A 27,515-nucleotide genomic window follows, 5' to 3' on the forward strand; every position below is an offset into this window, starting at 1 on the left:
TTTCATAATACATTTTGTGCTTCGCTTCTTATGGATGTTGTTATCCTTGTTTTAGGAAAGCTTTACATACAAGCTTCTGTAGTGGTTTTGGGCCATTCTATTTTCAGATTTAGGTCTTAGGGTGGTATTAAGCTATTTCTAACCCCTCTCTACCCATTTTGAATACAGATCCACAAGCGGCTCTTTGTTAGTAATTTTTCAGTGGCTTAAATAACGGCTTCCTAGCCTTTCCTAAGACTTTGAAGGCATTCAAATTAAATCTCTTTGATTCATCCTGTAAATAATAAGCTGTTAAATCCTTATAAAAAATAAAATAATATTTGTCTGTCTGTCTGTTTGTACCAAAGGATCTGCTAACTGCTGAACCGATATGGTTCTCCTTGACAATGTTGCTTTTCATGAGCCAAGGGAAGGTTTATAACTAAATTTGGGGAGGATCTTACCAGAGAAATTGCCCCTAGAGGCCTCTAGGGGCGTATCCACTAGTAATGAAAGTAATAGAATGTCTGTCTGTGTCTTCTGTAACGAATGTTTTTGCTACCCGCTGAACCGACAGTGAAGCTTTCTATTTTTTCGGGAAGGTTTGAGAGCTGCTAAATTCCAGGCATATAAAGAGATAGGACAATGACCGACTAGCACCCCCAATGATAACACACAAAAAAACCTTCTGTAGATTACAATTAGTGGTTGGTACGTTTGGAGACTTAACTTATAGAACCAACCAACAAAATTCAATAAAAAGGCTTAAAAGGTGTCAAGCCAACGAAAGGGAAAACGGTATAATAATACTTTGGGGACGAGTGTAATAAACACTAAACAGCCCAATGTCCCCTCCCTTCCTGCTAAATTCTGACTATGCTAGCTTATTATTCCTTGATCCAAATATTTTGAACTCCAAGTTTTGCTGCCAACCTCTTCATGTCATGCAAAGGGGTCTCTAAACAAGAAAAAAATGAAAATTAAAAATTGAGGTAAATACAAGATACTAACCTCCCCAAAAATAGTTCAAACTTATAATTTTTTATCTCGGGGGTAAGGGGTGGTGGTAATCAAATCACCCCTAAAAAAGTTAAAAACTTTCTTAGGATCTATGGGATTGGGAAGTTACACTGTAAAGGGGGGAACCAAATCGGTTTAGCGGTTAGCAAGATCCTTTGAAACAGACAGACTTTCTGTTACTTTTATATAAGGTTTACTTACAGTGAAACCATCCAATTGCTTAAAATACAGGATTGGTGAAATACAGACTGAATCTAAATCAATATGGCTTCAAAACAGGTTATTACCCGCTGGATTAAAACCAGTTCTCAGCCATATTACAAACTCATGTACAGCATTGTGTTAAAGACAATTTTTCACGAATATTAAAATCCAAATCATAAGAATAAACCAGTTATTGGGAATCACAAAACTGGTTTTATTCGTATAGAATTAATATCCGTGGAAAACTGTCAATTATACGATAATAGATATTTCTCGTATCGTATTATAAACGGCTTTCCGCGGATATAGAATGTACAATAATAAGATTAAAACTAGTTTTTTAGCCCCGTGGTGCCGAAGGCACCGGCTAAAAAAACTAGTTTTAATCTTGTGATTGTACATTTCTATATTCGTAGAAAACTGGATATAATACGATGCTAGACATTGTTTTTTCGTATGGATGAGAACCGGTTCCTATCCACCGGATTCGAATGAATACGAGAAATAGCTATTGAATATTTTACCTTTATAATTTGGCAAAGATTTATGGTAATCAAGAATTTTTTCACTTATTTCTGGTGTAAAATGTTTTAGCAGATTTTCAAAATTTTCAGTATCTTTTTGTTTTATGTTCTTGACTGCACAGAATTCCATTTTTAGTTTTCTATAAAATTAATTCTTTTGATAATAGTTATCAACTCGTTTCATAATCATTTTACAGCAAAGCGGACATCGACTAAAAGGCAACTATTTAAATTTATATTTTCTATTTAAAACATTAGAATAGCTGATCGCCCCCCCCCCCCCTTGAAGCCTCTAGGAGCATTTAAGTTGGAAAAGGGGGGGGGGTATAAAAGTCAACCTTCCATTTTCGATTTGAGTTTGAATTAAATGTAAAAAAAATTAGGGGGGCCAGGGGGGGGGGGCATCTTTTATTGGGAGGGTGAATATACAATCCCAATAATAGTTAGAAACCTTCCGTGGACCTATAAGTAACTTCACCGTAGTGGAGAACCATATCGGTACAGCGATTAGCAAGATCCTTCAATACACACAGACAGACATCCTGTTACTTTCATATAAGCACGACAACCCTGCCAAAACTGGTTTTCATGTTGTAATATCCACAGAAAGCTGTCTATAATACGATGCGATAGATAAGTAATCAAATGTTTGATGTTATCGATTTGATAGTAACAGATAAACTAAACAAACTAGTTATCATTTTATTATCATATGTAACAACATTAATTGCAATATATCGAACTGGCGGCTTCGCCCCTAGCCTCTAGGGGCTTTTACTGCATGAGGTAATTTAAAAAATATTAAGTACCACTGGAGATGCCACCACTAATTTCAAATAATTAATTTTTTTTTAATTATGGGGGATTTTTTTCATTTTTTGGAGGGTTGTAGGTGTCCCAACCCCTACCCCCCAAGAAAATAGCCTAAAACCACCACAGGACCAGTAGGTATATTTCATGAAGAGTAGAATCCGATCGGTTCAGTGTTTACTATGATCTTAAGGGACAGACGGGCGGAGAGACATTATTCTACTTTGTATTATAGATAACTATTCTACAGGGTGCCCCGCGCAACTTGTTTTTTAGTGTCTCTGCTCGACAGGTACTTTAAGGAAAAGAACGTGTCCTAACTTTTGTTATTCGTGACGAGCTCCCAAAGTTCAAAGTTTTAATTAAACGGGGTTCAACAAAATAGATTTTTTTCAATAATTACTCAACAGAATTTTAAAAAGTAAGGTGTCAAATTAAAGATCTTACAATTTTTGTTCATAATGCAATTTCTTCTTTTTTGTTGAGTTTTAGTACCTTAAAACTAACTTAATTTTTTTCAAACTTAATTACTTTTTTTTAAAAATAGTTCTACAAAAAAACGATTTTATATCTAAATTATATGGATCATTTTACATCTAATACTTACTAAAAACACCGACTAGCTATTTTTTAAAAAAAGGTTCAAAGTTTTTTCAATTGTTGTTCAACAAAATAGATTTTTTTCAATAATTACTCAACAGAATTTTAAAAAGTAAGATGTCAAATTAAAGATCTTACTATTTTTGTTCATAAAGGCAATTTTCTTTTTTTAGTATCTTAAAACCAACTTAATTTTTAAAAAACTTAATTACTTCGAAAAAAAAAAAAAAAAGTTCTACAAAAATACGATTCTTTATCTAAATTCTATGGATCATTTTACATCTACTACTTACTAAAACCACCGAGACTAGCTATTTTTAAAAATCCCAAAAGATTTTTCACCGATTTTATTTTTTTTATATGCAGTGGCGTGCACAGAGTTTTGCTGGGAAATGGGGATGCCCGAAGAGCACCTAAAAAATACGACTCATCCCATAAATCCAGATTCAAGGGGGTGTACACAATTTAATCCACCCCCCATAAATATCAACCCTCTACATGATCAATATTCTAACTCTACCGTCCTTGGACCAGTAATTCAACGCGCGAAGTGTGCAATTATTTGTGGCAACCCTATGGCTTGACAAGGGAGGTGTATGAATGAATCCCCCCCCCCCCATGATTGCCAGGGTGGTGGATATACCCTCCTTCAACTCGCATCTGATTAGATGAACAGGCATAAAAACAACCTAATTATGAAGTAGCTTCGCTACTAAAAAATAAAGTTAAGACAACGACATTTATTTTACGATACATATAAAAAAAAATATTAACAAAACTGACTAAAAAGTAAGAATCATAATATAGTAATAATAAGTGTAGAAAAAATACAGAAATCATTTGATAACAACAATATATATTTATATATGCGTCTTTTAATTCAGATAACGATAAATAAGAAATTTACAATTTTAATTTATAATAAAAAATTCGGGAAGGTTTTTCAACTAAGGAAAAACTATCTTTTTTATGATAGAAAACTAGGTTTTCTGTAGATGAAAAACTGCCTCGAAATTGATTGCATCATGCATAGATAAAAAAGTGATGTAGGGAGGGGACATTGGACTGTAAATTATACTGTTGGCTTAAAGAATATCATGGGTTATGTATTGAATGCTGATTGGTTGGTTCCATCTAGCAATATCCAAACATTAAAGCCTATGATTTTCATTTACAGAAAGTGTAATGATGTTTATTATAATTGGAGATGTACATAATTTATTGTCCATTGTCTTATCCCTTTAGATCCCTTCAAGTATATCAAATTTATGCTTAGGCCTTATTTAAATGCCTATTTAAAAATATTTAGTAGCGAAGCTACTCTATAAGTTGCACATTGATTAGCTGCTTAATTTTTTATTATCTTAAATTCATATAATTCTTATATAAAAGTTTTAGGCTTATTTTAATTTAAAAATAGTATATGTAAAAGTATAAATGTTTTAATAGATTTTAAAAGGCACTGTGTTTACACTTAAGGCGGACTTATACAGATATTTTTTACAAATTAATTCATTTAACAAATAACTGGGCTTTTTGATAAATTAAATCCCACAAATTTGGGAAGTTTTTAAGCCGAATGATTTTATCACAGAATAAAACCTAATTTCAAAATATACTTTAAGCAAAAAATAACTATATAAGATTTTTTATACACATTTTTGAGATGAATAATCTTACTAAAAAAATGCAAAAAACACAAGATAATAAAAGTTATACAAAAACATAAATAACTAAAGTACATTTTTTCTACAATTAATGTGTTGAGCTGTCTGTAAATTCGTTGATCATAGATTAAATATTTCTAAGGGAAAACAAAAAAAATAAATTTTAAATGCCTCGTTGCATATAAATGCTGGTTTTAAGCTAGAAACTGGAATGCTAAAAAATTGAGGAAAGTTTTGTTTTTAACTATTCGGTTATCCAAAAATGATAAAACAAGACCGTAGAAAAAGTTCAAAAGGTACCTGGTGTCATTTTTGGACTTATTGAAAAAAAAAAAATTGTTTAATTTCCTAAAAAAAGCAGTGATCTTAAAAGAAATATCGATAAATTTTCTGTAAATTTCTATAACTTTTTGAGTTAGTATTCTAAAATAATCTTTGGAATTATTTGATGAGAAACTAAATAACTATAATTAATATTCTATATTAAGTTTTCTATGGAATTAGAGGGAGGGAGGAGGAAAGGATATCTTTCGTAATCTGGAAATAAAGAGCATTTCATCTATAAATTAAACTTTTTAATTTTATGAAGTGCCCTATCCTCTCTGATTACGAGATGTACGAGATAATACCCAGAGAAGGAGGTGACTTTGGACTGTAAAATATATACTGGGACCCAAAGTTTTATAAATATGATTTCATTGGTGTCAATACTATTAATAAATCTTGATTAGGTATTTATCATAATTTGGGGTGTGCAACAATTACCCGTCCATTGCTTATCTCTTTAGATCCATGATAATATCTCCCACCTTCCCCCCTAAAAATTTTGTTGGCAAGCTTAGCACACACATTATCACAAAATTGTGTGCTTTCAAGGAGGGGGGGAGGGAGTTTTGTCCCCAAACCCCCCCTTTTCAATATAATGTATTCTTAATTATATATTTAATAACATTTTAGTTTATATGTAAATTTAGAAATTTCTCTCTAGGTAAAATTGGATTGAATCTGTGGGAGGGCGAGGACAGGGGCGGCAGCGGTGCTGCACCCCCCTACTACACCACCCGCTTCACTGGTATACACAACTGGGGGGCGCTTTGTAGGCAATAGTTCTGTGGGGGAGGTGAAGGCCTGGTCGTGTGTGCGCTTGCTGGGCTGCTGCGCTAGCGATGTTACAGCGGCGGTGACCGCCGTCGGCGGGGGAAACGATAACTGCAAACCAGCTCGAAGTTGGGGCGGTGGTTGCAGCAGGAATTGTGACTGCGGGTGGCCCATTTGAGCGCCGGGAAAGCCGTGGTGTTGAGCCGCCGCTCCGTGCGCGGCAAACAGCCGCTGGTGGGTGGGGGGAAGCATGAATACTTGGCCGGCGCCGGCCTGCGACGCGGCCGCCAGCAGCTGCAGGTCAAATGTGGAGGTCGGTATGTGGTGGTGGGTGGCGGCGGGTGGTGGCACTAGGTACATATTTGACATTAATAAGGCAGGGTTCAAGTGCTGCAGGGGATCAGCGGCTGCGGCAGCCGCCGCGGCCGCAGCAGCTTGTTGCTGCTGATGGTGGTGGTGCAGGGCGGCGGCGTTGTTTAGCGGCAGCATGGGCGTGGCGCTGGGCGGGAGCAGCGGTAATTTGGGCGCTCCAAGTGCATTGGGATTGGCTGGTGAGTGGAGGGCGGCTAGGCCGCCGGTCAGAACTAAGGACATGTCTTCGCCGCTACACTGTAGCACCTCAATATAGCGCTGCTTCTTACCGATTGTCATATATCTAAAACAAAAAGATTTTATCAATTACCTAAATGTATGATAAAATATCCATTTTTTTGTCTACTGATCTATCTCTTTTTTTAAAATCAATCTTTCTACCTTAATCTTATTAAGAATATGAATATATTTACCTATTATGTTTATTAGTGTGAGCACTATGAGCACTATACTCAGTATCCATCTGTATGAATATATTTACCTATTATGTTTATTAGTATGAGCACTATGAGCACTATGCTCCGTATTTATCTGTATGAATATATTTACCTATTATGTTTATTAGTATGAGCACTATGAGCACTATGCTCCGTATCCATCTGTATGAATGCCTCGCCACTGGGTTGCCCCTGCAAAAATAATCAAATGATTAGAAAAAGAAATATTTTGTAAGGAAAAAGAGATAATGTGGCAATAGAGAAGATACAGAAAAGACAGAGGAAACGAGAATTAATGAGACCATAACGACAGACAGTCACTAGAGTAATTTAGGAAGACATTTAAGAAAAACTAGATACTTGCAGAGAATCTCTACTAATAAAAAAAAAGTGCATTGTTGAATAAAGAATCCCCCGTCAATTAGGAAGCAAATTAAAAAAATAATGGGGGAAGGGATCATTTTTTCATTTGTTTGTGTATTGCTTTAGGACAGACTAGGTTTGGTTTCAGGGAAGGTGGGTTTCAGTGCTCTTTAGGCACTTGAGGGAAAGCTTGTCTGCTAAAAATACTGTTTTTACCTGTGCATTAAAAACCATATGAACTCCTTGTACAACAATATTTCTAGAATGTTCTCCTAGAAATTCCAGTATATGCTCCACCTAAATTAAAAACCATATGAACTCCTTGTACAACAATATTTCTAGAATGTTCTCCTAGAAATTCCAGTATATGCTCCACCTAAATTAAAAACCATATGAACTCCTTGTACAACAATATTTCTAGAATGTTCCCCTATACATTACAGAATAAGATCCACCTAATCATATAAACATTTATATTTGTGTATTTGTGCTAAAATATCTCGGTAAAGGTAAAGGAGGAGACATTGGGATATTTATTATAATAGTCCCCAAAGTTTCATAATAAAATTTTCTTAGTCGTTGGCTTAACAGCTTTGGGGACTTTTTGGTGAATTTTGATTGGTTGGTCCATTTAGTTGAGTATCCAAAAGTTTCAACAACTAATTGTAATATACAAAATTAGGGGTGTACATCAATTTATCGGCCATTGTCTAATCCCTTTAATTATTGGAGTACTAAGTCAATCCAAACCAGTTATTACCTGTGCCTCGTAGGGAAGACCTCTGAGCCTAATACAATCCTTCTTCACCCCCGCAGTTATCAACTGCTGTGGTATCAGCGGCACCTGTGGCTGCAGGGCACCATGGAGCGCGTTCTGGGCAAGTCCACCCGACGCCTGTACACCACCATGCATGCCACCGCCGTTGATAAGCTTGTGCGCCATGCTGTTGTTCTGGTTAGGGTTGTTCTTGTTGTGTGGGTGCTGCTCTATGGTTCGGTTCAATACCTGGACAATTTTTTATTTAATTTAAGATTTCAAGCATAGCAACAAGTATCTAGAAGGAAACTAGCTTAACTCCTACAATTATATAAGGATTAACATCAAAAGTATAATTTTAGTGGCAGCACCCGTACTATCTGGGGGAGTGAGTGGGATAAAATAGCTTTAATTCATCCCATATTTAAAATTAGAATAACCTGGACCAATGTCAAATAGAGAACAGATCTACAGTATAGATGTATATACAGGCAACTACCTCACTTCCTTTTTCAAAGACCTCTTTCGTCTGCTTCTAAATTGTTTTCTGCTACTTGACTGTGTTAATATAAGGACACCATTGGTTGATTTTCAATGACCCAAAGAAAGGTTGCACAAGGCGGTTGCTATGGGGAGATACAGTTATTAAACCCTTTCTCCCTCTAGTGTTTTACTCTAATAGAAAGAGAACTCGATAGTGAGAACCCCAAAAACCTTACTACTTTGAATAATAGGTTGTTGAAATGAGATATTGTCCCAAAATGAATAATCAATGGTTTTCATACTATAAAAAACTTTACAATAACTAAAAGTCAAAAAAAAAGTTACTCTATGAAACTTCTAATACCTGTTGTACTTCAGCTGTGGTAGATCTAAATAACTCTATGTATCTGGTTCCAATTAATATACTAGAGTTAATAGAGTAATCATACCTGTTGTACTTCAGCTGTGGTAGATCTAAATAACTCTATGTATCTGGTTCCAATTAATTCTTTGTGTTTAGACAGCGCTTTCTCTGCATCTTTTTCGTCCCTGGCAAATAATAAATATTAAATCCTTATATAAAAGTAACAGAATCTCTGTGTGTCTGTCTGTACCGAAGGATCTAGCTAACCACTGACCCGATATGGGTCTCCATTACAGGGTAGCTTCTCGAAGTTCCTGAGAAGGTTTTTAACTATTTTGGGGGGAGGGTACCGCCACTCTCTCCAGCGTCCATCCCTAGAGAGCAGCGTTTCGGAGCCGGAGCCGGGAGCGGCAACATTTTTGGTGGAGCCGGAGCTGGATCCGGAGCCGTATTTTTCGTTAAAAACGGCTCCGGCTCCAGATTAGCTAAAAATGATTTTTTAAAGTAATATTATAATTTGGCAACGGCCTATTTCCATATAATAAACTAAAAAACTATTGTTACTTAACAAATAGACACACATCCTTCTACTTTTATATAGCTTTAATCAAATAAAAGCAAAATATTTTATATTATTTATTTTATTTTATCAAATTCAATAATGAACAAAAATTGATATATTAATTTTAAGGTAGGATCCGGAGCCGCATCAAAATTAAACGGCTCCGACACGATGCTAGAGAGTCAGCTGTTTTAGATTTAATATTGTCTGCTTTTTATGGAGGTTTGGTAATTTTATTCGCTAAAAGGTTACGTTGACTTTTTACTATATTTGTGGTCAGAAGATCTATCCATTACACCTGCTATCACCCAACTTACCCAAACAGTACGAAAGCGTCTCCAGTTGAGCGTCCATCCAGTTTCTTAACAAAGAGGACTCCCTGCTCAGAGTCCAGCACTTCACAGTTCTTAGATCCACTCTTGAAGAAATCAATCTAAAATAACGGATATATTGTTACTTGGATGTTGCACTAGATTTTCATGTACTCTGATAAGGTGATGCTCGCAGCTGGTTAAAATAACGATACCCCCCCTCTTTCCCTTCCCTTATACTGGATGAATGAACTGACCAACAAATGTGGTTAATTTTAGAACCTATAATCCGCCAATAAAACAAAAATGTTATTAATTTGAAGTTTGTCGGAGAGGGAATTGACACTAAATTACATTGGTACCCAAAATTGTGTACTCTAATTGATTTGTGGTCTACGAAATAGGAGTGTCCAAACTTATCAAACAATACTTTTAATCTAGAGCAATTTTGTTTATTAACATTAGGGATGTAGATTAATTTATCGCCCGTTGTCTTATCCTTAGAGATCTCTGACATAATAGCACTTTTTGAAGCAACTAGTGGCTGCACCTCTATAATCTTCTATGGGATAAGAATAGGGCAAAAAATCAGGGAGGAAGGGAGGGGACAATGGGCAATTAATTCAATTTTATAGTTGTGGCACTTTAAGGTCGAAAAACCAGATAATTCCAGTTAAACTCAGAATTTGGGATAGTGCAACTTTTATTGGAAATTGATTTATTTTTTAATTAATTTTAATCCAAAATGCACCATTCCCCAAACACTACTTTACTAACAGCCTTTGATTTTTTAGATCAAGAACTTGATAGCAATTCATTTATCTAAACATATTAGTTTTAGTATCTAGGGTAGTAAATTGCAAGAAACCATCTTAAGATTTTATGTTAAAAAATAACCTAAACGCATTCCATGACCTTTATGAATCTTCCCTAAAATGTAGAACTAAATCGGATCAGTCACCAAATTCTTCGGATATATACAAAAAAGGATTAATACTTTTTATAGGACATTAGCACAGCTACTATAGAAGTTTGAGCATGTTATATATTTACAAACGGATTTTCTGGTAAATCGTCATAAGTAATAAACAAGAATTAGATAAAAAAATGTATTAACAAAATTAACAAAAAATTACAACAACATAATAAATAAATTATACATACATATAAAAAAAATATATCACTGGTTAAGCTCGATTAATGAATGGTTAAGTTCATTTTGTATTTAATTTGTCAATTGTCCTATAGTAAAAATATCCATTAGTTCTACTTTTTAAAATCTTAAAAATTTGGCAGTTTTATGTATTTGTATGACGTACCTAGTTACACACACTGGGTAAAAATATAACTTGATTAAAAATTAATTTTATAAATAAAAAAGTTGCAAAATAGAAAGTCTCAAGGATATTTTACCAATCTGCTTATAGCTTCTAATATTAAGAGTACGTTTTTTCAGTAGTTTTATATTCAGATTTATAGTTCTAATTCTAAATAATATTTGGTCCAGTTACACAAAATTACTTTTTATTGATGAAGTCTTAATAAAACATATTATGGAAAGTATCAGATAAAAAAAGGGCAAAAATTTAAACAAAGTTTTAAATGACCCCTTTTAAATATAAGAAGAAGTTGCACGAAGTGCATTTAAAATTGAACTTGGTGAACTGAACATTTTTTTTCTGTTCAATAGTTTAAAATATATCTATAAGACATATATTTGAAAGAACTTAAATTTTCTACTAACTAGTTTTAAAAATATCAGGACTATTCTTGTAACTTATTCTTCCAATCAAACTTGTTAAATGCACTTCATGCAACTATCCCTTTAAAAATAAAATTATGTAAATGGACCTAGCATAAGTTCGCGCAGTTATAAACTTTCTAACAATATCTTTGTCAAATAATGAATGTTTCTCCATAATCTTATTCGTCAATCCACGGACAGCCCCTAAGCGCCGCAGAAACCCTCCGTGATGCACCTGAAACTCCTTCTCGCATGTTCTTACCATTTCAATTACTTCTTTCCTCGGGAAAGCTAATTTTCCCTTTGTTATTCGTCTGAAATAAATAAAGTTTTATTACAATTTTATCAAACAGTTTAACTTAAAGGCATAAAAATTATTTGTTAATACTGGACCTATGAGATGCTTTACTGAAAGTAGAACCAAATCAGTTCAGCAGTTAGTGAGAACCTTTCCTACACACACACACACAAACAGACAGACAAACATCCAAAGTCAATAGTCAAAAGTCTATTAAATACAAAAACTTGTATGTCAATAAATACCAATAAAATTATTACCTAGTTAATATTCCATAACTGGAAATTACTATTCTCAAAATTATTAAATAAGAATGAAATTATAACCGAAAAGCAATCTTCCAATCTTCTAGCTGTTAAAAGTTATTGGCAAAGGTAGAGTAAGATTTGAAATTTCAATCTGTCTGTCTGTCTGTTCCTAAATTTCCGTTAATTTCTGAATATTTTCTTAAGATTTCAATTTCTATGCTATGCTACTTATAGATGTTGTGATCCTTGTTTGCATTTGATAAATATTTTTTTCATACTTAATCCACTCCGTACTATCCACACGCTCCTGGCATATTGGTGAATCCTGCCTCAAAGCTTTCCGTTTTTTAACAGTCCAGCCTAAAATTATATAAACTGTTAGTAATTTTTCTATAACAAGGATAACAACATCCATAAAAGAAAGGATATAAAATTTAATGGTATGACAAACAGAAATATGCACTTGTAAAGTGTCAGAACTTAATAAGCAGAATATTAATTTTAGGTATAAACTAAGTTGTATAATAATGTGATGAAAAATTACTGAAATACAGAAAAAATTTTAAGGACAAATTTACATTTTTAGGTCTTGACTATGGGGATGATTTGCTTATAATATTATACCTTGTTATTTAAAAATCAATATTCTAAAAATCGGATGAATAGGAAAAGGTATGATACAAGTTATGTTGAAGAAAAGATCTACTTCTTATCTAACTGTTATAGGAATTATCATGCAAAGTTTGAAGTTATTTGGACAATTCTAACATGCTTATATTAACAAAAAGGGGCTAGCAGTTATGTACTGAATAATGCACCCTAATTATAGAAAAGCTTCACTTTTAACAAGACTGACAATATTGTTCCATTAATCAAATGAATAGGATAACTAGATCATACAAAAATTGATGTCAAAAAGTTAAAAATCAGCATTTTAAATGAACACACGGACGATACAAATATACACTTGTATCTAACTATTACAGGAATTACCATCAATACAACAATTCTAACATAATTAAATCAACAAAAAGAGATAACTATTACCTACTTAAGGGTGGAAGGACATACATAAAATAAAGAAAAGCTTTGCTTTTTCAAAGTTTAAATTTTCCTTTTAATGCCTTAAAACAAACGTTTCTTTGAAGTTATTATAAAGAAAATAAGGTAAAGAAGATAATTAGACAAATAAGACAAATTCATGGATTGTCTCCTTTAAGCCAAAACTGGAATTAATCTTAGAATTTTTAATAGCAAAGCTTTTCTTTAATTAGAGTCTGTCAACTTAATATTATATATTACCTGCTATATAAGTCAAAGCAAAGTCTCCAATATCTTTGACTCCAGGAACAGTTTTGTGCACAACTGGGATATCCGGAGGTAACAGTGCTGCGGACACCATTGGTCCCTCTGCTCTACTTGGTATTTGAACATTTGACTTTTTTATCAAATAATCAACATTCTAAATAAAACATTACAGTTGTACAGTTTCTCGTCGATTGGCAATACATATTAATGGGTAACTTCTGTATATAGTCTCTTCCTAAATAATGAATTTTGTAATAATTTGTATACACTATTTTAAAACATACATACACACACTCATAGAGCTATCCATTAAGCTTTACAATAAGACAGTCATTCTCTGAATAATGAGAAAAATATAAGTATACATAATACTGAAAAATGTTAGTATACAAATTATTTATGTAGAGGTAAATTTATACAAAGATGCGTATATACATTAATACATTATATAAATCATTAATTTTGCTAGAATCACTCAAGCGTAACAAAACATCAAATTAACAAGTATGACAACATTCATAAAAGTAAAGCTCTAACAGTTAATACCTGTCAATACTAAATAAGTAGAATAAATGTAAAACTATAAAAGTCAAAATAAAACTGTTAGTTAATATGTTGCAAAAATGCTTAAAAACAGGTTACTATCTAAGGACAAACTTATCTTTTTAGGACTTGATTATAGAGATTCTCGCTAACACTGTATTTTGTTGTCAAAATCATACCTAACTAGTTGAGGAATAATCATACCAAGTTTAAATTCAATATGACAATTCAACATTATTAAATTAACAATAAGAGCTATCTATTACGGACAGAACCTAATTATAGAATAGTTATTTCTAGCATCGTATTATAAACAGCTTACCGTGGATATAGAATGTACAATTATAAGATCAAAACCAGTTTTTTTAGCCCCAAAGTGCCTACGGCAAGTCGGGATGGTTGTAATCTTATGATTGTAAATTTTTATATTCGTAGAAGGCTGGATATAATTCGATGCTAAAATAGTTTTTTTTTTGTATAGATGAGATCAGATTCCTGTCCACCGGATTTGAATGAATACGAGAAAAGCTTTTAAAAATTTATTGTATTTTTTTTTACAAGAGGTCTCAACATATTTTGCTTTTATAAATTACAAATTAACACTTAACCGTCAGGCTCCTTCCATTCCACCTATTATCTCACCTAATATTAGAGGTAGAGGGCTGAATAATTTGTGCATGTCACATGTTTATTAAAGCATTTTCGACTAAAAGCCAAATTTTCATTTTAATATCCTCAGAAAACTGTCTATAATGCAATGCAATAAATAACTATTCTTACTGTTGTGAAACAAAGTGTTCTAATTCGGTTCAATGCTTCCAGTGGGGTGGGATGGGACTTATAATTTCCCAGAGCCCTGACCAGACTAAACCGTCCTTCCAGAATGTCTTGTTCCAGCCTTAAGTAAACAAATATGTACTTTATTTGTATTGATAAATTAAGTGATATTAATAAAAAAACATTAATCAAGATAAAAGGACTAAAAATAGAATGTGTTACCCATATCTACTGCTAAAACACTGGATAAGAAAACCTTTTATTTGTGAAGAAAAAAATTAAAAATAAGGTGGGGGGGAGGGGGGTTAGTATTATTTCAAAGTATGAGTGGAAGGGTTGTTCTTTACTTGATTAGGCACTTAAATGAAAACTCCAAAAAACTTCTTAATCAAGGTGATTTCATTCTTACCTGCTAGTATACAAAGTTGCAACCCCTTCTGATTTCAATTCGGAAAATAGGTCTAGAAGACTTTGGTTAGCTGTCAAAATTCCCTAGAAAATAAAAGTTTTAAAGTTAATTTCTCAGCAGTTCTTTTACTACACCTCTCTGTGTCAGTTTGTCCTTAAATTTGGCCATGGAAAGTACTAATAGAGAAATAAAATTTAATTAACTTTCAGCACTTAGTTTTTGAGTCGCATCAAAATTGTCTAACTTGTAATAGAAATAGTTATTAATTCATTAATCAATTGTTAGCAAAAGATCAAAAAAGATACCTTCATGAATGGTTTGTGCACAACTCTGTTAGGGGTGTTGCAAAATCGTATACGTTGAATCAGGTCAGTCATTTGTTTGATAGCTTGAGACTGTTCTTCCTCATACACACCAAATGCCTCCTTAAGTTTGGTAACTTTGTTTCCAACGTCTTTACTCTGGAAAACTGAAACAAATCATCTAAATTAAAATCACTTTTGTTATACGAAATGATTATAATCTACTACAATAAAAATTACTAAATAAATTATAAGAAAATTAATAATCAAACATGATGGATAAAACTTCTTATTAGGGTTGGGCCGGATACTTTTTTGGCCGGATACCGGATAACGGATATCCGGCTGATTTCTAATGTCGGATATCCGATTCTGGCCGGGTATCCGGCCAACGTTCGATATCCGGCAAATTACCGGATATCCGGCCGGATAACCAGATATCCGGCGTCAAAAATAAGCCAGTTATCATGTGACCGGATAGTTTTAATATCCGATATCCGGCCGGATATTGAAAATGACCGGATATCCGGCCGGATAACCGGCCAGACCGGATATCCGGCCCAACCCTACTTCTTATGAAATAATATCAAAATAATTACCAATGAACCAATTCATGATTATATTTAGGGTGTCTCTAATATCATCTCTTTCAAGAAGAACACTAAATGCTTCTGCAGTTTGAGTATTGAACATTTTGAGTGCAACATTAACTTTTTGCCTTAATATAAAATTTTTTATTACCAATAAAATAGCACTTATCGATTCTTTATTGAAAACTTGCTGTATACACCATGTATATCACTAAACCTGGACCTAGACTGGGAACTGTGTCATAACATATAAATGTTAAGTATGGTTCCTACTGCTATGTAAGGTGCGTAAAAATTAGAGTAAGGGAATGCAAGGGCCAAAATAAGGTGCAACTCATTACTGTGGTCAGTTAGGGCTCCCAGGCAAAGGTCATGCAAACAAAGGGTTGGTTGTCTGTAGGATGTTTGACCATATAACAATTAGGGTTGGGCCGGATATCCGGCCAACGCCGGATATCCGGCAAATATCCGGTTATCCGGCCAAATTACCGGATAACCGGCCAAATTACCAGATATTAAAGTAGTAAAAAAAAATTTCTTCAGAAATCTTATATAAATTTACATAAAGTTAAACTTATTCAGAAAAAATGTTCTTCTAGCTTCAATAATAAGAAAATTATAGCCATTTAAGATTTTAAAAAGCAGAGATTTTTGGTGTAAAGTATAAAAAATTATAGAGCCGGATATCCGGCCGGATATTGAAAATGGCCGGATATCCGGCCAAACCCTAATAACAATAGACATATTTGACATGAATTAGTTACAGGAATGGATTGACCATAAAACAGTAAATCTATTGCAAAGGTTATGTTACAAACCTGTCACTGCCTTCAACTTCTATATCCATCCATGTCAAGTGGGACAGGTATAAATCTGACGATTCCCCATCCTGGATTTGGTTTGCCTCGATCAAGGATTGATAAAGCTTTTTGTCAATTGTATGTAGTGGCTTAGAATTATCTCCACTTTTGTCCATGATTATCAGTCCATAGTCCAGCAGGTGGTTACGCAGCAACTGAAAGTGTATTTATTTGAATAAGCAAGAAACTTTATAACCAATTAAGCATTGTAAGCTGTTTATCTATAAGCTGTTTCATTGTAGTTAAACAGAAATATTGTTACCTTTATACAATGTGGAACATCTGGAAAGAAATAAATATTTTTTCCAGGGTAGTCTGCATTCGGCATACAGTGCACATATTCATTAATCATCAGTTCTAAACATAGAATACATTTTGTGTTAAAGAAACCTTTTATAAACTTTAATGCAGATAGTAAGATTTAGGTGAAAATAGGCAGTTATTCTTTCATGTAATTTGTATGATCAGTCACCTATAAATAGTTACATTTCTAGGGTAAGCTCAGTATTATTAGAAACAAAAAAAAAATAGTGTGCTCCTTTCAATGTTTGATCTAATTAAACAAACCTTTTAACAATCTTGTGTTACCATTGTCAAACACAAAGCCTCTAACAACTACTCCGTATCCTTGACAAGCCTTTACTACTGAATCACACAGATTTTTGGTAATGGTTTCATCAAAGTTCAGATAGACAATCTAAAACAGAGTACAAATTAAGAATTAAAAAGTAAGGATTTTAGGTATTATCCTATTAGAAATATTTTTTTCAATTTTTATACCTCCCCCTCCTCCCTCCCCCCAACAGAACTATGAACTCTTCCCGCGGCGCTCGAAACCCATGCCTGTCTAGCTGCAGTGCTCAGCCCCATAGCCTGCCAAGCCGTAGCTCAGTCCTCTAGCCTATAACCTAGCCTAACCTAAAATGGCTGTTTTCTGCTAGAGTCATAGTTCTGTTGGGGGGGGGGGGGGGTATACCAAAATCTAAAAAATTTAACAAAATATTTCTGGGAGCATAACGCTGGATTTTAATATCCATGTCAACAGTTAAACTGACTATAAATTTTAATGTATAGCTACTTTTTATTTTAGTGTGTCTATGTCTACCATCGATAAAGTAATAAGCCATAGTAAATTGCGATTAATCTTAAACCCCTCCACCCTACAACACACCCTTAAAACTTTGAATAAAAGTTAACAAGCATTACCTGTGTCCAGTCCTCATCAATTCCTCTGAGCATAAACAACAATAGTTTTTTGAAGGGGCCAAATATCATATCATCCTAAATTGATAACATATTCTGTATTTCTTATTGAGGTAATTGAGTCACAATTATAACAAAATTAAACTGACAATTGCAGTCGAATCCTTATAATAAAGTAACAGGATGTCTATCTGTGTGTTTGTATGTATGTACCGAAGGATCTCGCTAACTGCTGAACCGATCGGGTTCTCCTCAACAGGGTAGCTTTTTATAGGTCCTGGGAAAGTTTATAAATATTTTGTGGGAGGGTACCACCACCCTCCCATGAGAAATCACGCAAAAATATCAAAATTAAAAAAAAATTTCTCACTTTTACGTAGAGACTTGAATGCACCATAGACATAATTGAAATAAAAAACAAACATTTAAAGTGCCACTAGAGGCTTCTAGGGGCGTAGCCGCTAGTCTTATAATACAGTAACAGGATATTTTTGACAATTAGCTAAACAAGTTTACGTGTCTCTAGAGGCATAGCTGCTAGTTGTAATAAAAGTATTACCTGCACATCAAACTCACATTTTTCTTCAATGCTCATTTCATCAAAGATCAGCATGCAATTCTTTACTTGACCATTTTCTGCTACTCTAAGCTTTTCTTTCAAGAGACATAAAAAATTTACTTGCATTCCTAAAAATAAAATAAAACTATAATGCCTTCAATAACAAATAGCCTCTGGAAAAAAGGTAACTCTCCCCCTCGCCACCATGAAAAAATATTTGGTAATGAGGTCGTTGGTTAAAAACAAAACAAAAAATTGCTAGTTATTAAAAAGATATTGTAATTTACACCTGGTCTAATCTTGTAATCACTGACATAACGACACATAGTTTTCTTGGAAGGAATAGGGTGCAAAAAGAATTCTTTTCTGGCATAATCAACTGCCTAAAATAATAAATAAAATATAAAGACTAGAAAGTATGAAGAAATTCAAATTGTTTCTTCTAACATATGTAAACTGCCTACCTTACCACTCAATGATTTCAAGACAAAGGCTTGTGAAATCTCCAAGCTGGAGTATTTGTTGCTCCTTTTCTTCTTTTCAACTATTCTATTGACTATTCCAATTGAAAGATCTGGTCTGGTCTTCAAAAGTAGTTTTTTTAACTGGGTCTTGTCATTCTGTGGACGTCCCCTCTGAAATTAGGAAGAAAGATAATCTTATATGCCAACTTAAAAATCAGTAGATTGATTTTTTGTAGTATTGTAGTATTGGATATTATTCTTAAAACCTGGATGGATAGGTGATAGGTTCGAATCTTGGCCTGACAAAATGTTAAAGCTAAAGATGTTAAAAATGGTTTATACTGCTATATCAGGTGCATGTCATAAATAGTTATGAGTATGGGGATTAACTTGGCCCAAAACTGGAGCAACTTATTAACAGGCACAGTTACAGCTTTTTAGATAAAGATTGTGCAATCAAAGGGTTGGTTGTCTGTTGGACTTTTTTAGCAAGATTTGGTTCAGAGATACATCAAAAATAACACCTAATGGTGTATACCTAGAGGTTAAATATAGATCAACCAAAAACTTTGTATCAACAAAAAAATCTAGATTTATAATGTAAAATAATTAAGAAAAACAGTCAATATACCTTAACATTTTGATTTGCCTTTAATTGAGAAACATTCTTCTTTTTTTTCAACAGTTCTTCAGATTTTTGTGAAGAATTTTTATCTTTCATGACAGTGGAACTTTCAATTTCTTCAATGCATTTGATTGTAACCTCTTTCATTGAATTTGTTTTTTCCTCATTAGCTGTTTCTTTGTTTCTACCATCTTGATTAGATTCAATTTGTTTGAAGTTCTCACAACTTGAAATAGTAACTTCCGTAACAGTTGAACTTCTTGTTTCTTCCTTATCTGTCATAACAGTTGAACTTTTAATTTCTGTCTTGTTTTCCATTGTAACCTCTTCTATTGAACTTGTTTTCTCCTCATTAGCTGTTTTATTATTACACCCTTCAATTTCTTTTAAGTTCTCCTCACTACTTGAAATATTAACTCCTATGTCAGTTGAATTTCCTGTTTCTTCATAATTATCAGTTTTTTCCTCCATAAAATTTTTTCCTTCCTCATTGGATGAAGAGTCAACAACATCAAGCATGACTTCAACTCCAATTTCATGTTCATTGTTAAATGAGAAAGGAAGATTGATAAAAACTGGTTCTGGCAAAGTTAAAGGGGGTATCGAGGTTCTTGCGTCACAAAATTTTTGTTTAAACCAGTCCAAATTTTCATCTGGGACAGTATTATCCTCTAGAATTTAAAATCAGGCGTTATCCTCTTTTTTTTTAAAATTAGAGTCACCCCCCCCCGCCCCCCCCCCCAACAACAACGAACAACTATGTTAGGTTAGATTAGGTTTTAGACTAGGGAGCAGAACGCTGCGGCTAGGCAGGCAAGCAGACCATAATCACCGAAATTATAGAGAAAAATCTGAAAAATATAAAAATTGCCAAAAACCTGCAAAAGGCAGTATGACTGTCATGGTTGTTTTCTTTATATGACAGAAAATTTAATTTTGATATCTTTAACTGAAAATTTTTTGAAAATCGGACCAAAAACACCAAAGATGTGGGGAAAAATGTGAAAAATATAAAAATAGCCAAAAACCTGCAAAAATGGAGAAAATTTGGAAAATATAAAAATAGCCTAACACCTGCTAAAAAGCAGTCCGACTGCCATTGCTGTTTTATAGTTAATTGTGCTCCTTAATAATGGGAATGTTGTCATAAAGTTTTAGCCTTTTACCTTTTATAGGAGCCGAGAAAATCACGTTTCCCCCAATTCAATAATTACATACAGACAGATGGACAGACGGATGGGCAGATGGACGGATGACGGACTGACGGACGGACATTGTGAGTTATAGAGTAGTTTCGCTACTAAAAATCTATAATTTGACTATCTGTATTAGTTTATCTTTAACTATAATTTTCACCTGGAACTGGAATAGCATCTTTCTTTAGCCGTTTTGAGTGAGGCAAGTAGTCTTCAGGCCTAAAGTAAAACACTAAAGTTAACTTAAAGCAATAACACAAATGTGATATTTTCAATTGTACAATGATTATTTGACTAAATATGTTGAATTCAACCCCTTCCCCTACCTCCACAAAAAATACATACCCAAGCTACAAAGGCTCCCCTAAAAATACAAATGACTTACCCTTGAATTTTCAATTTAAGAATACTTAATTTGTCAACAAATTAATATTTCTAATTATCTATGTTTGTACTTAATGTATCCATACATTTTTTATTAAAATAATATCTAAATATATTACAATTAGTTACAATTAACTTGCACAGCCCTTTAATTGTGTTTGCGAAAGTATAAGTTTTTATGTTAATATGTTGTCTATAACTTTTAAATAAGGTACCTAAAGTGCATGCTGCAAACACGTGCCTCCTTGCTAATTTTTAAAAACCTTAGTCCTAGGTTATCCTCCCATATTGTCCTCCTATTTTTATCTGCCGGAAACCTATGCAGAATAACATTTTCTGTTTTTTTGCATTTTATACAAGATTTCATCTGAAAAAATATATAAAAAAAATTCTTGGATTATGTAATGTCACCAGTGTTAAAGTGAAGATGTACATGCCTACCCCCTCCCCCTACCTCCAGCATCATCGGGTCTTTAGCTTTCTAATTCATACTTAACTCTTATAGGAATCATCATGCAAAGTTTAAAAACAATAGGACAATTATAACATGCCTAAATTAACAAAAAGAGCTAACTATTACTGACAGATGAATGAACCAACCCTAATTAATTTATACAAAAGCTTCACTTTTAAAATTAACTCGTCTACTGGTAGTAGGTAGGTAAATTTTCTTAAATTATCCAACATAATAAAAAACAAGCATGACAACATCCTTAAAAGAGAAGCTCTGAAATGGTATGACAGACGACCATTAAATCTTGTGTCAGAACTGAATATGTTAAATATATATATATATATAAGTTTGATAAAATTGTATGTAAAGGGGTAGTTTCACGAAATGCATTTAAACTTAATTTAGTGAACCGCATATTTTTTCCTGGTTAATTGGTTAAACTATATTTATATGGCATATAATTGAAAGAATTTTAATTTTCTACCACATAGTTTTTAAAATATCAAGAATCGTCTTTTTAAATTGCATATTTCAAGTCTTGATATTTCAAAAACTACGTGGTAAAAAATTGAAATTCTTTCAAATATATGCTATATAAATATAGTTTAACCCATTAACTAGCAAAAAATATGCGGTTCATTAAATTAAGTTCAAATGCATTTCGTGAAACTACCCCTTTGTTGCAAAACTTCTTAAATACAGATTACCTACATTTAAGGACATTTTGACATTTTTAGGAGATACTTCACTTATTATATTGTACATTATTGTGAAATTAGATCAATCAAAAGATTATATAACATAAAGTTTGTTGTTAAACAAGGATGACAACATCCATAAAAGCGAAGCACTGAAACGGTAGGACAAACGGACATTAACACTTGTATAGTGTCAGAACTGAATAATCATAATATAAATGTATAGGAAACAAAGCAAAATTGTAAGTAAATTTGTTGAAAAACTGCTTGATTCAGGATAATGTTTATGGACATACTTACTTTTTTAGGACTTGATTATAAAGTTGCTTCGATTATTACATTGTACTTTGTTGTCCCAGGAATCAATTTACCAAAAATCAGATCAATCAGTTGATTAGATCACATAAAAATTTGTTGTTAAAAAAGTAAAAAAAATCAACATGTTTAAAATGGACGTACGTACATTTTGGTGTTGATTATAAAGTTGCTACGCTTTCTAAATCGTACCTAACTATTAAAGGAATCACCATGCAAAATTTGAAATCGATAGGACAATTCTAACATGCCTAAATTAACAAAAAAAGCTATTCGTTACGGACGGACATACGGACGGACGGACCGACCCTAATTATAGAAAAGCTTCGCTTTTAACAAGGTAAAAATCAACATGTTAAAAATAGACATACAGATATTCTGGTAACGATTATAGTGTTTCTAGACTTTCTCAATTGTACCTAACTATTGGAATCATCATACAAAGTTTAAAATCTATAGGACAATTCAAACTGGTTAAATTAACGAAAAAGCTAACTGTTACGAACGTACGACCGACCCTAATTAGAGAAGAGCTTCACTTAATTGTAATAATTGTTGATTTTGGGATTATTACTGTACGTAATGAAAACCAGCATAATTTTGTAATTGTGAAAATTGTAAATGATAAAACATAAACTAGGGCAGAATAATAGCCTAATACTATCACAATACTAAAATTTGAAAAAATAAATATTCTAAAAATATCAATACAGATGGACTGACGGACGGACGGACTGACCGACCCTAATTATAGAAAAGCTTGGCTTTTAAAAATGTATTACTATAAATAAAAGAATCCAAATATTACATTATATAATCTTGTCAATACAACAACTTTTCACATTTGATAATAAAAAGGGAAACCAAAAAAGGACACGTGTTACTAAATTTATATTCAGAAGTCTGTATGTATATGAAGACGTGTGTTTGTGTGTGTTTCTCTCTATACACTAAACTTATCAACAGCAGAAAATATATTCTAAAAGCGTAACTACTCTATAGCGCATTTATTTTAATTATCTAAATGCATTTTAATTATTAATTTTTAAAGTAATTACAATAATTTATATCATATTATTAACTGCAAACAAATATTCTAGAATTTTTTTTTTGTTTTTGAATAATCATTTGATTTTAAAACAATTAAAGTAAAACATAAAAGTTTTCTGTCTGTTTGTTTATTGTTTATCTTTTTTTATTGCGCTACTTTTTATAAGAATGCCCCGTCATGTTGCATGGTTTCTCGTGACGTCATTCATATTTTGGTCCCCAAAGTCAGTCAAAAACTGCTAAATTCATGCACATTCCCTTTAAGCTGGTCCCCAAAGTCTGAGACTCCTAAAATATGAATATTCGATCCATTGTCCCCTCCCTTCCTCCCTGGCAAAAAATAGCCTAAATCCAAGCTTACCACTTGTTTTTGTGTACAATCATATGGTAGACCTCTCATCCTAATCATATCTTTGCTTAAATGAGATAAAATAGCCTAAAACCTTACTTACCACTTGTTTTTGTGTACAATCATATGGTAGACCTCTCATCCTAATAATAACTTTGCTTCCACGAGATAAAATAGCCTAAAACCTTACTTACCACTTGTTTTTGAGTACAATCATATGGTAGACCTCTCATCCGAATAATAACTTTGCCTCCGCGGGATAGAAACTCTTGGGCCTCGGTGTTGTTCCCTAAAAATAAAAATAAAATTAAAATTAAAATTATTCTAATAATGAAAAAGTAACAGTGTGTTTGTAGCCAAGGATCACGGTAACAGCTAAGCTGATATGGTTCTCCTCTACAGCGAGTCCTTTCTCATTAGTCCAGGGAAGGTTTATAACTATTTTGGGGGAGGGTACGATCACACTCCCAAGAAAAATCGTCTCTAGAAGAATAAATTATTCCTTATTCCCTTTTTAACCCCCCCCCCCCCCCAAAGGCAATCTAGTAATCAAAAAAACTTTAGTATGATTCTCGAAGTTGCTCTATAACTAGTGAAAGTTCGTCTGTCCTACAATACTTATAATTACTACATGCTATACAAATGTATATAATAATCCTAGTTTATACTATATCAATAATCTATCTGATGTTAACAGGACTCAGCAGCCGAGCCTCAGCCGCGTGTTTGCCTCAGTGAAATCGTCATATTATAACTACTCTTATATTATAATTCAGCTGGATGTCCAGACCTGTTTCTAAACAGGTAATCCATCTGTTCAGAATTTTCTCTTTTTTTTGCAAACAAGCGGGTTTAAATTTGAGGCTAATCGCGCGGCTGCCGAGCCCTAGATGTTAATCATAGAATATATTTGTACAAGTACTAAACAGATGTAAAAATGAATATAAAAATATACTAGAAAAAATCAATAAAATTTATGTTTTCTAACTAAGTGTATATTCTTCAATATAATGGGATGTTATATACATATTTCAATGTAAAAAATGGTATTTTTGTTAAATAAAAAATACATTAACAGTTATTTATCGCATTGTATTATAGACAGAATTCCGAGGATATTAAGATGAAAAAATATTAGATTTAAACCAATTTTGTTAGCAATGATTTGTCTGTAACACGATGCTATACATGATTTATTAGTATGGCTGGGAACCGGCTCTCATCCTGTGGATATTTATCGGTTTGAAGCTTTGTTTATTAAACCAAAGTCCTTTTAAGAACCTAAATAAGGGTTGTTCAATTAAAAACGCTTGAAAAAACTTACATATTTTCATAACTGATCTCGGGTTGGGGAACTTGCCAATAGAATTCATATGAGGTGCCGTACTCCATGTGACCGAGGGTATGGCGAACATGGGGGGCAAGTACCCCCGCGGGGGCCCACCCGTAGGGGTTCCTCCTGGCATTTTAAATCGCAAGAAAAGTAACCACCCTTAATTTCGTAATTTTTAAAAATCAAACTTTATTTCACTTTTAAATTGTGTTTAAAAACTAAATCTAAAATACTACAATTATTTTTAAAATTTATTTTAACATTTTTCTATCTGAATAAACAAATTTTGTATAAAATAGATTATTTGAAATTATGGGGTAGATATTTCATTTGAAGAAAAACTATGATCAACTTTCTACTTATCAAAAATATATATATATGAATATTAAGAATCATTAATGCAAGCAGAAACGTTAAAAAAAGAATTTTTTTTTTTTTTATAAAATGTCAACTCTTCACTGAAAAAAACTTAATAAACTTACTGCTTATACGATTTAAGTATACAAAAAACTAGGTATATGATATAATAATCATTATTACTAGCAAAAAAAGTCAAAGTAAAATATTTTTTTTGTTTGAAATATAAGTTCTTCAAATTATAAAATAAATCTACATGTATCTATATCAATTACACACTACAATTTGTAGCAATAATGATCTAATTTCTATTGACAGAAAGGTCAAAGCCAAATAATTTTTTATCACTCAAAAATTTTATGTTGCCTATAAGATTGGAGTATAAAATAAAACTATATCGTGTAAATGTAAATAAATGTGTCTATATCAATATATTTCTCTCTTTCTTCCTTGCCCTTATATCTTTAACTTAATGGATGTAGAATATACGTGGATATTATGACAGGGGAATATTTGTTGTCAATTTAGGTTGCTAACATAGACATCACTTATTCGTCAGTTCGTTCATCTACTAAAATAAGGGGGGATGAGTTAAAGGTGGATTGAGGGTATCGTTAGTTTAGCCCGCTGCGAGTCTCACTTTATTACAGAACATAAAAATCTGGTGTAACATCCAAGTAATAATATATCCATTTTTAACTTATAGTTATACTTGACTAGGTTATCTAACAAACGATAACTTAAAAATTCGTATCATGTATGATATACGACAAAAGGGGACATTGGACTGTAAATTACACTGGTACCCAAAGTTTTATAACCGCATTATCTTATTTATTGGCTTAAAAAATAAATTTTATTTGTAGGTTCTAAATATTTTATCTTAATCTACATAAGGGTTAATTTTGATTGGGGATGTACAAGAATTTATAGCCCATTATCTTATCCCTAAGATCTCTGCTTTAAACTTATTAAAAAGACCATCTTTTGTATTTTAAACTCGATCTTTAAATTCTTATCTTTAGAACTATGATTTTTGCAATCTAATTAAGAAAATGAATCTGTTATAGATATTTTACTCTTTAAGTCACTTAATTAATACTGATGTAAAAAAAAATCTATCAAACAATTGTTTAGATTGTGTTGGCCTATTCTAATGTTTGTTTTTGGTCCTATCAACACTTGTGCTGTATGTTGTCCATATACAGTTGTAAAAATATTGGGGACTAGATTATCAAAAGGGATCTAAAGGGATAAGACAATGGCCGATAAATTGATGTACATTCTCCTGTGATGATATACAAAATTACCCCTATTGTAGATACAATTATGTTTGACACTAGACTTAAGGAACCAACTAACCAATAAAAATTTAATATAAGTTAAAAAAAGTGGAGACTAGATTATCAAAAATACGGGGATCTAAAGGGATAAGACAAGTTGGTAATTTGATGTACATCCCCATTGATTATAAACAAAATTATCCCATCTGTAGATTACAATTAGTAGTTGACGTTTGGATACTCAACTTAATGAACCAATCAATCAAAATTAAATAAAGTTCAATAAAGGAGCTTTTATAGGGTCTTTAAGTTACTTTAGTTTCAATTAAAATAGGTTATAGATTATCTCAAGTTACTGCCCCTTTATTCTTATAATTTTACAGTTTTATGAAAACACACTGCCTTATCTCTGTAGACGAAACTGTTATAGTTGAAGTGTTCATGTAATATAGATTTATCAGATTTTTAATTAAAAGCGAAGCTTTTTTATAATTAGGGTCGGACCGTCCGTAGGTGCGTACGTCCGGAACGGTTAGCTCTTTTCGTTAATATAGACATATTATAATTGTCCTATCGATTTCAAACTGTGCGTGATGATTTCTATAACTATTAGGT

General features: G+C 32.7%; 1 protein-coding gene across 6 annotated transcripts in view; it reads right to left on the reverse strand.

Moving 5' to 3' along the window:
- Positions 1-3,862: 3,862 nt before the first annotated feature.
- Positions 3,863-27,515, reverse strand: part of fus (epithelial splicing regulatory protein fusilli) — a 103,035-nt gene continuing 79,382 nt past the window's right edge. For 2 of the 6 annotated variants that reach the window (XM_080165239.1, XM_080165242.1), the window contains exons 12-19: positions 24,154-24,216; positions 23,940-23,971; positions 9,558-9,673; positions 8,764-8,863; positions 7,835-8,080; positions 7,291-7,371; positions 6,824-6,903; positions 3,863-6,557 (exon numbers count right to left, since the gene is read on the reverse strand). In XM_080165239.1, the coding sequence (XP_080021365.1) occupies positions 5,789-6,557; positions 6,824-6,903; positions 7,291-7,371; positions 7,835-8,080; positions 8,764-8,863; positions 9,558-9,673; positions 23,940-23,971; positions 24,154-24,216 (1,487 nt within the window). In that variant the 3' untranslated portion in view covers positions 3,863-5,788. Of the gene's footprint in view, positions 6,558-6,823; positions 6,904-7,290; positions 7,372-7,834; positions 8,081-8,763; positions 8,864-9,557; positions 9,674-23,939; positions 23,972-24,030; positions 24,063-24,121; positions 24,217-27,515 lie in introns of all 6 variants that reach the window. The other 4 variants (XM_080165240.1, XM_080165243.1, XR_013880836.1 and 1 more) reach the window with 3 other exon arrangements.

This window comes from Acartia tonsa, chromosome 6 (genome assembly GCF_053477335.1).
Source record: "Acartia tonsa isolate MP-2025a chromosome 6, ASM5347733v1, whole genome shotgun sequence".
Lineage (NCBI taxonomy): Eukaryota > Metazoa > Arthropoda > Copepoda > Calanoida > Acartiidae > Acartia > Acartia tonsa.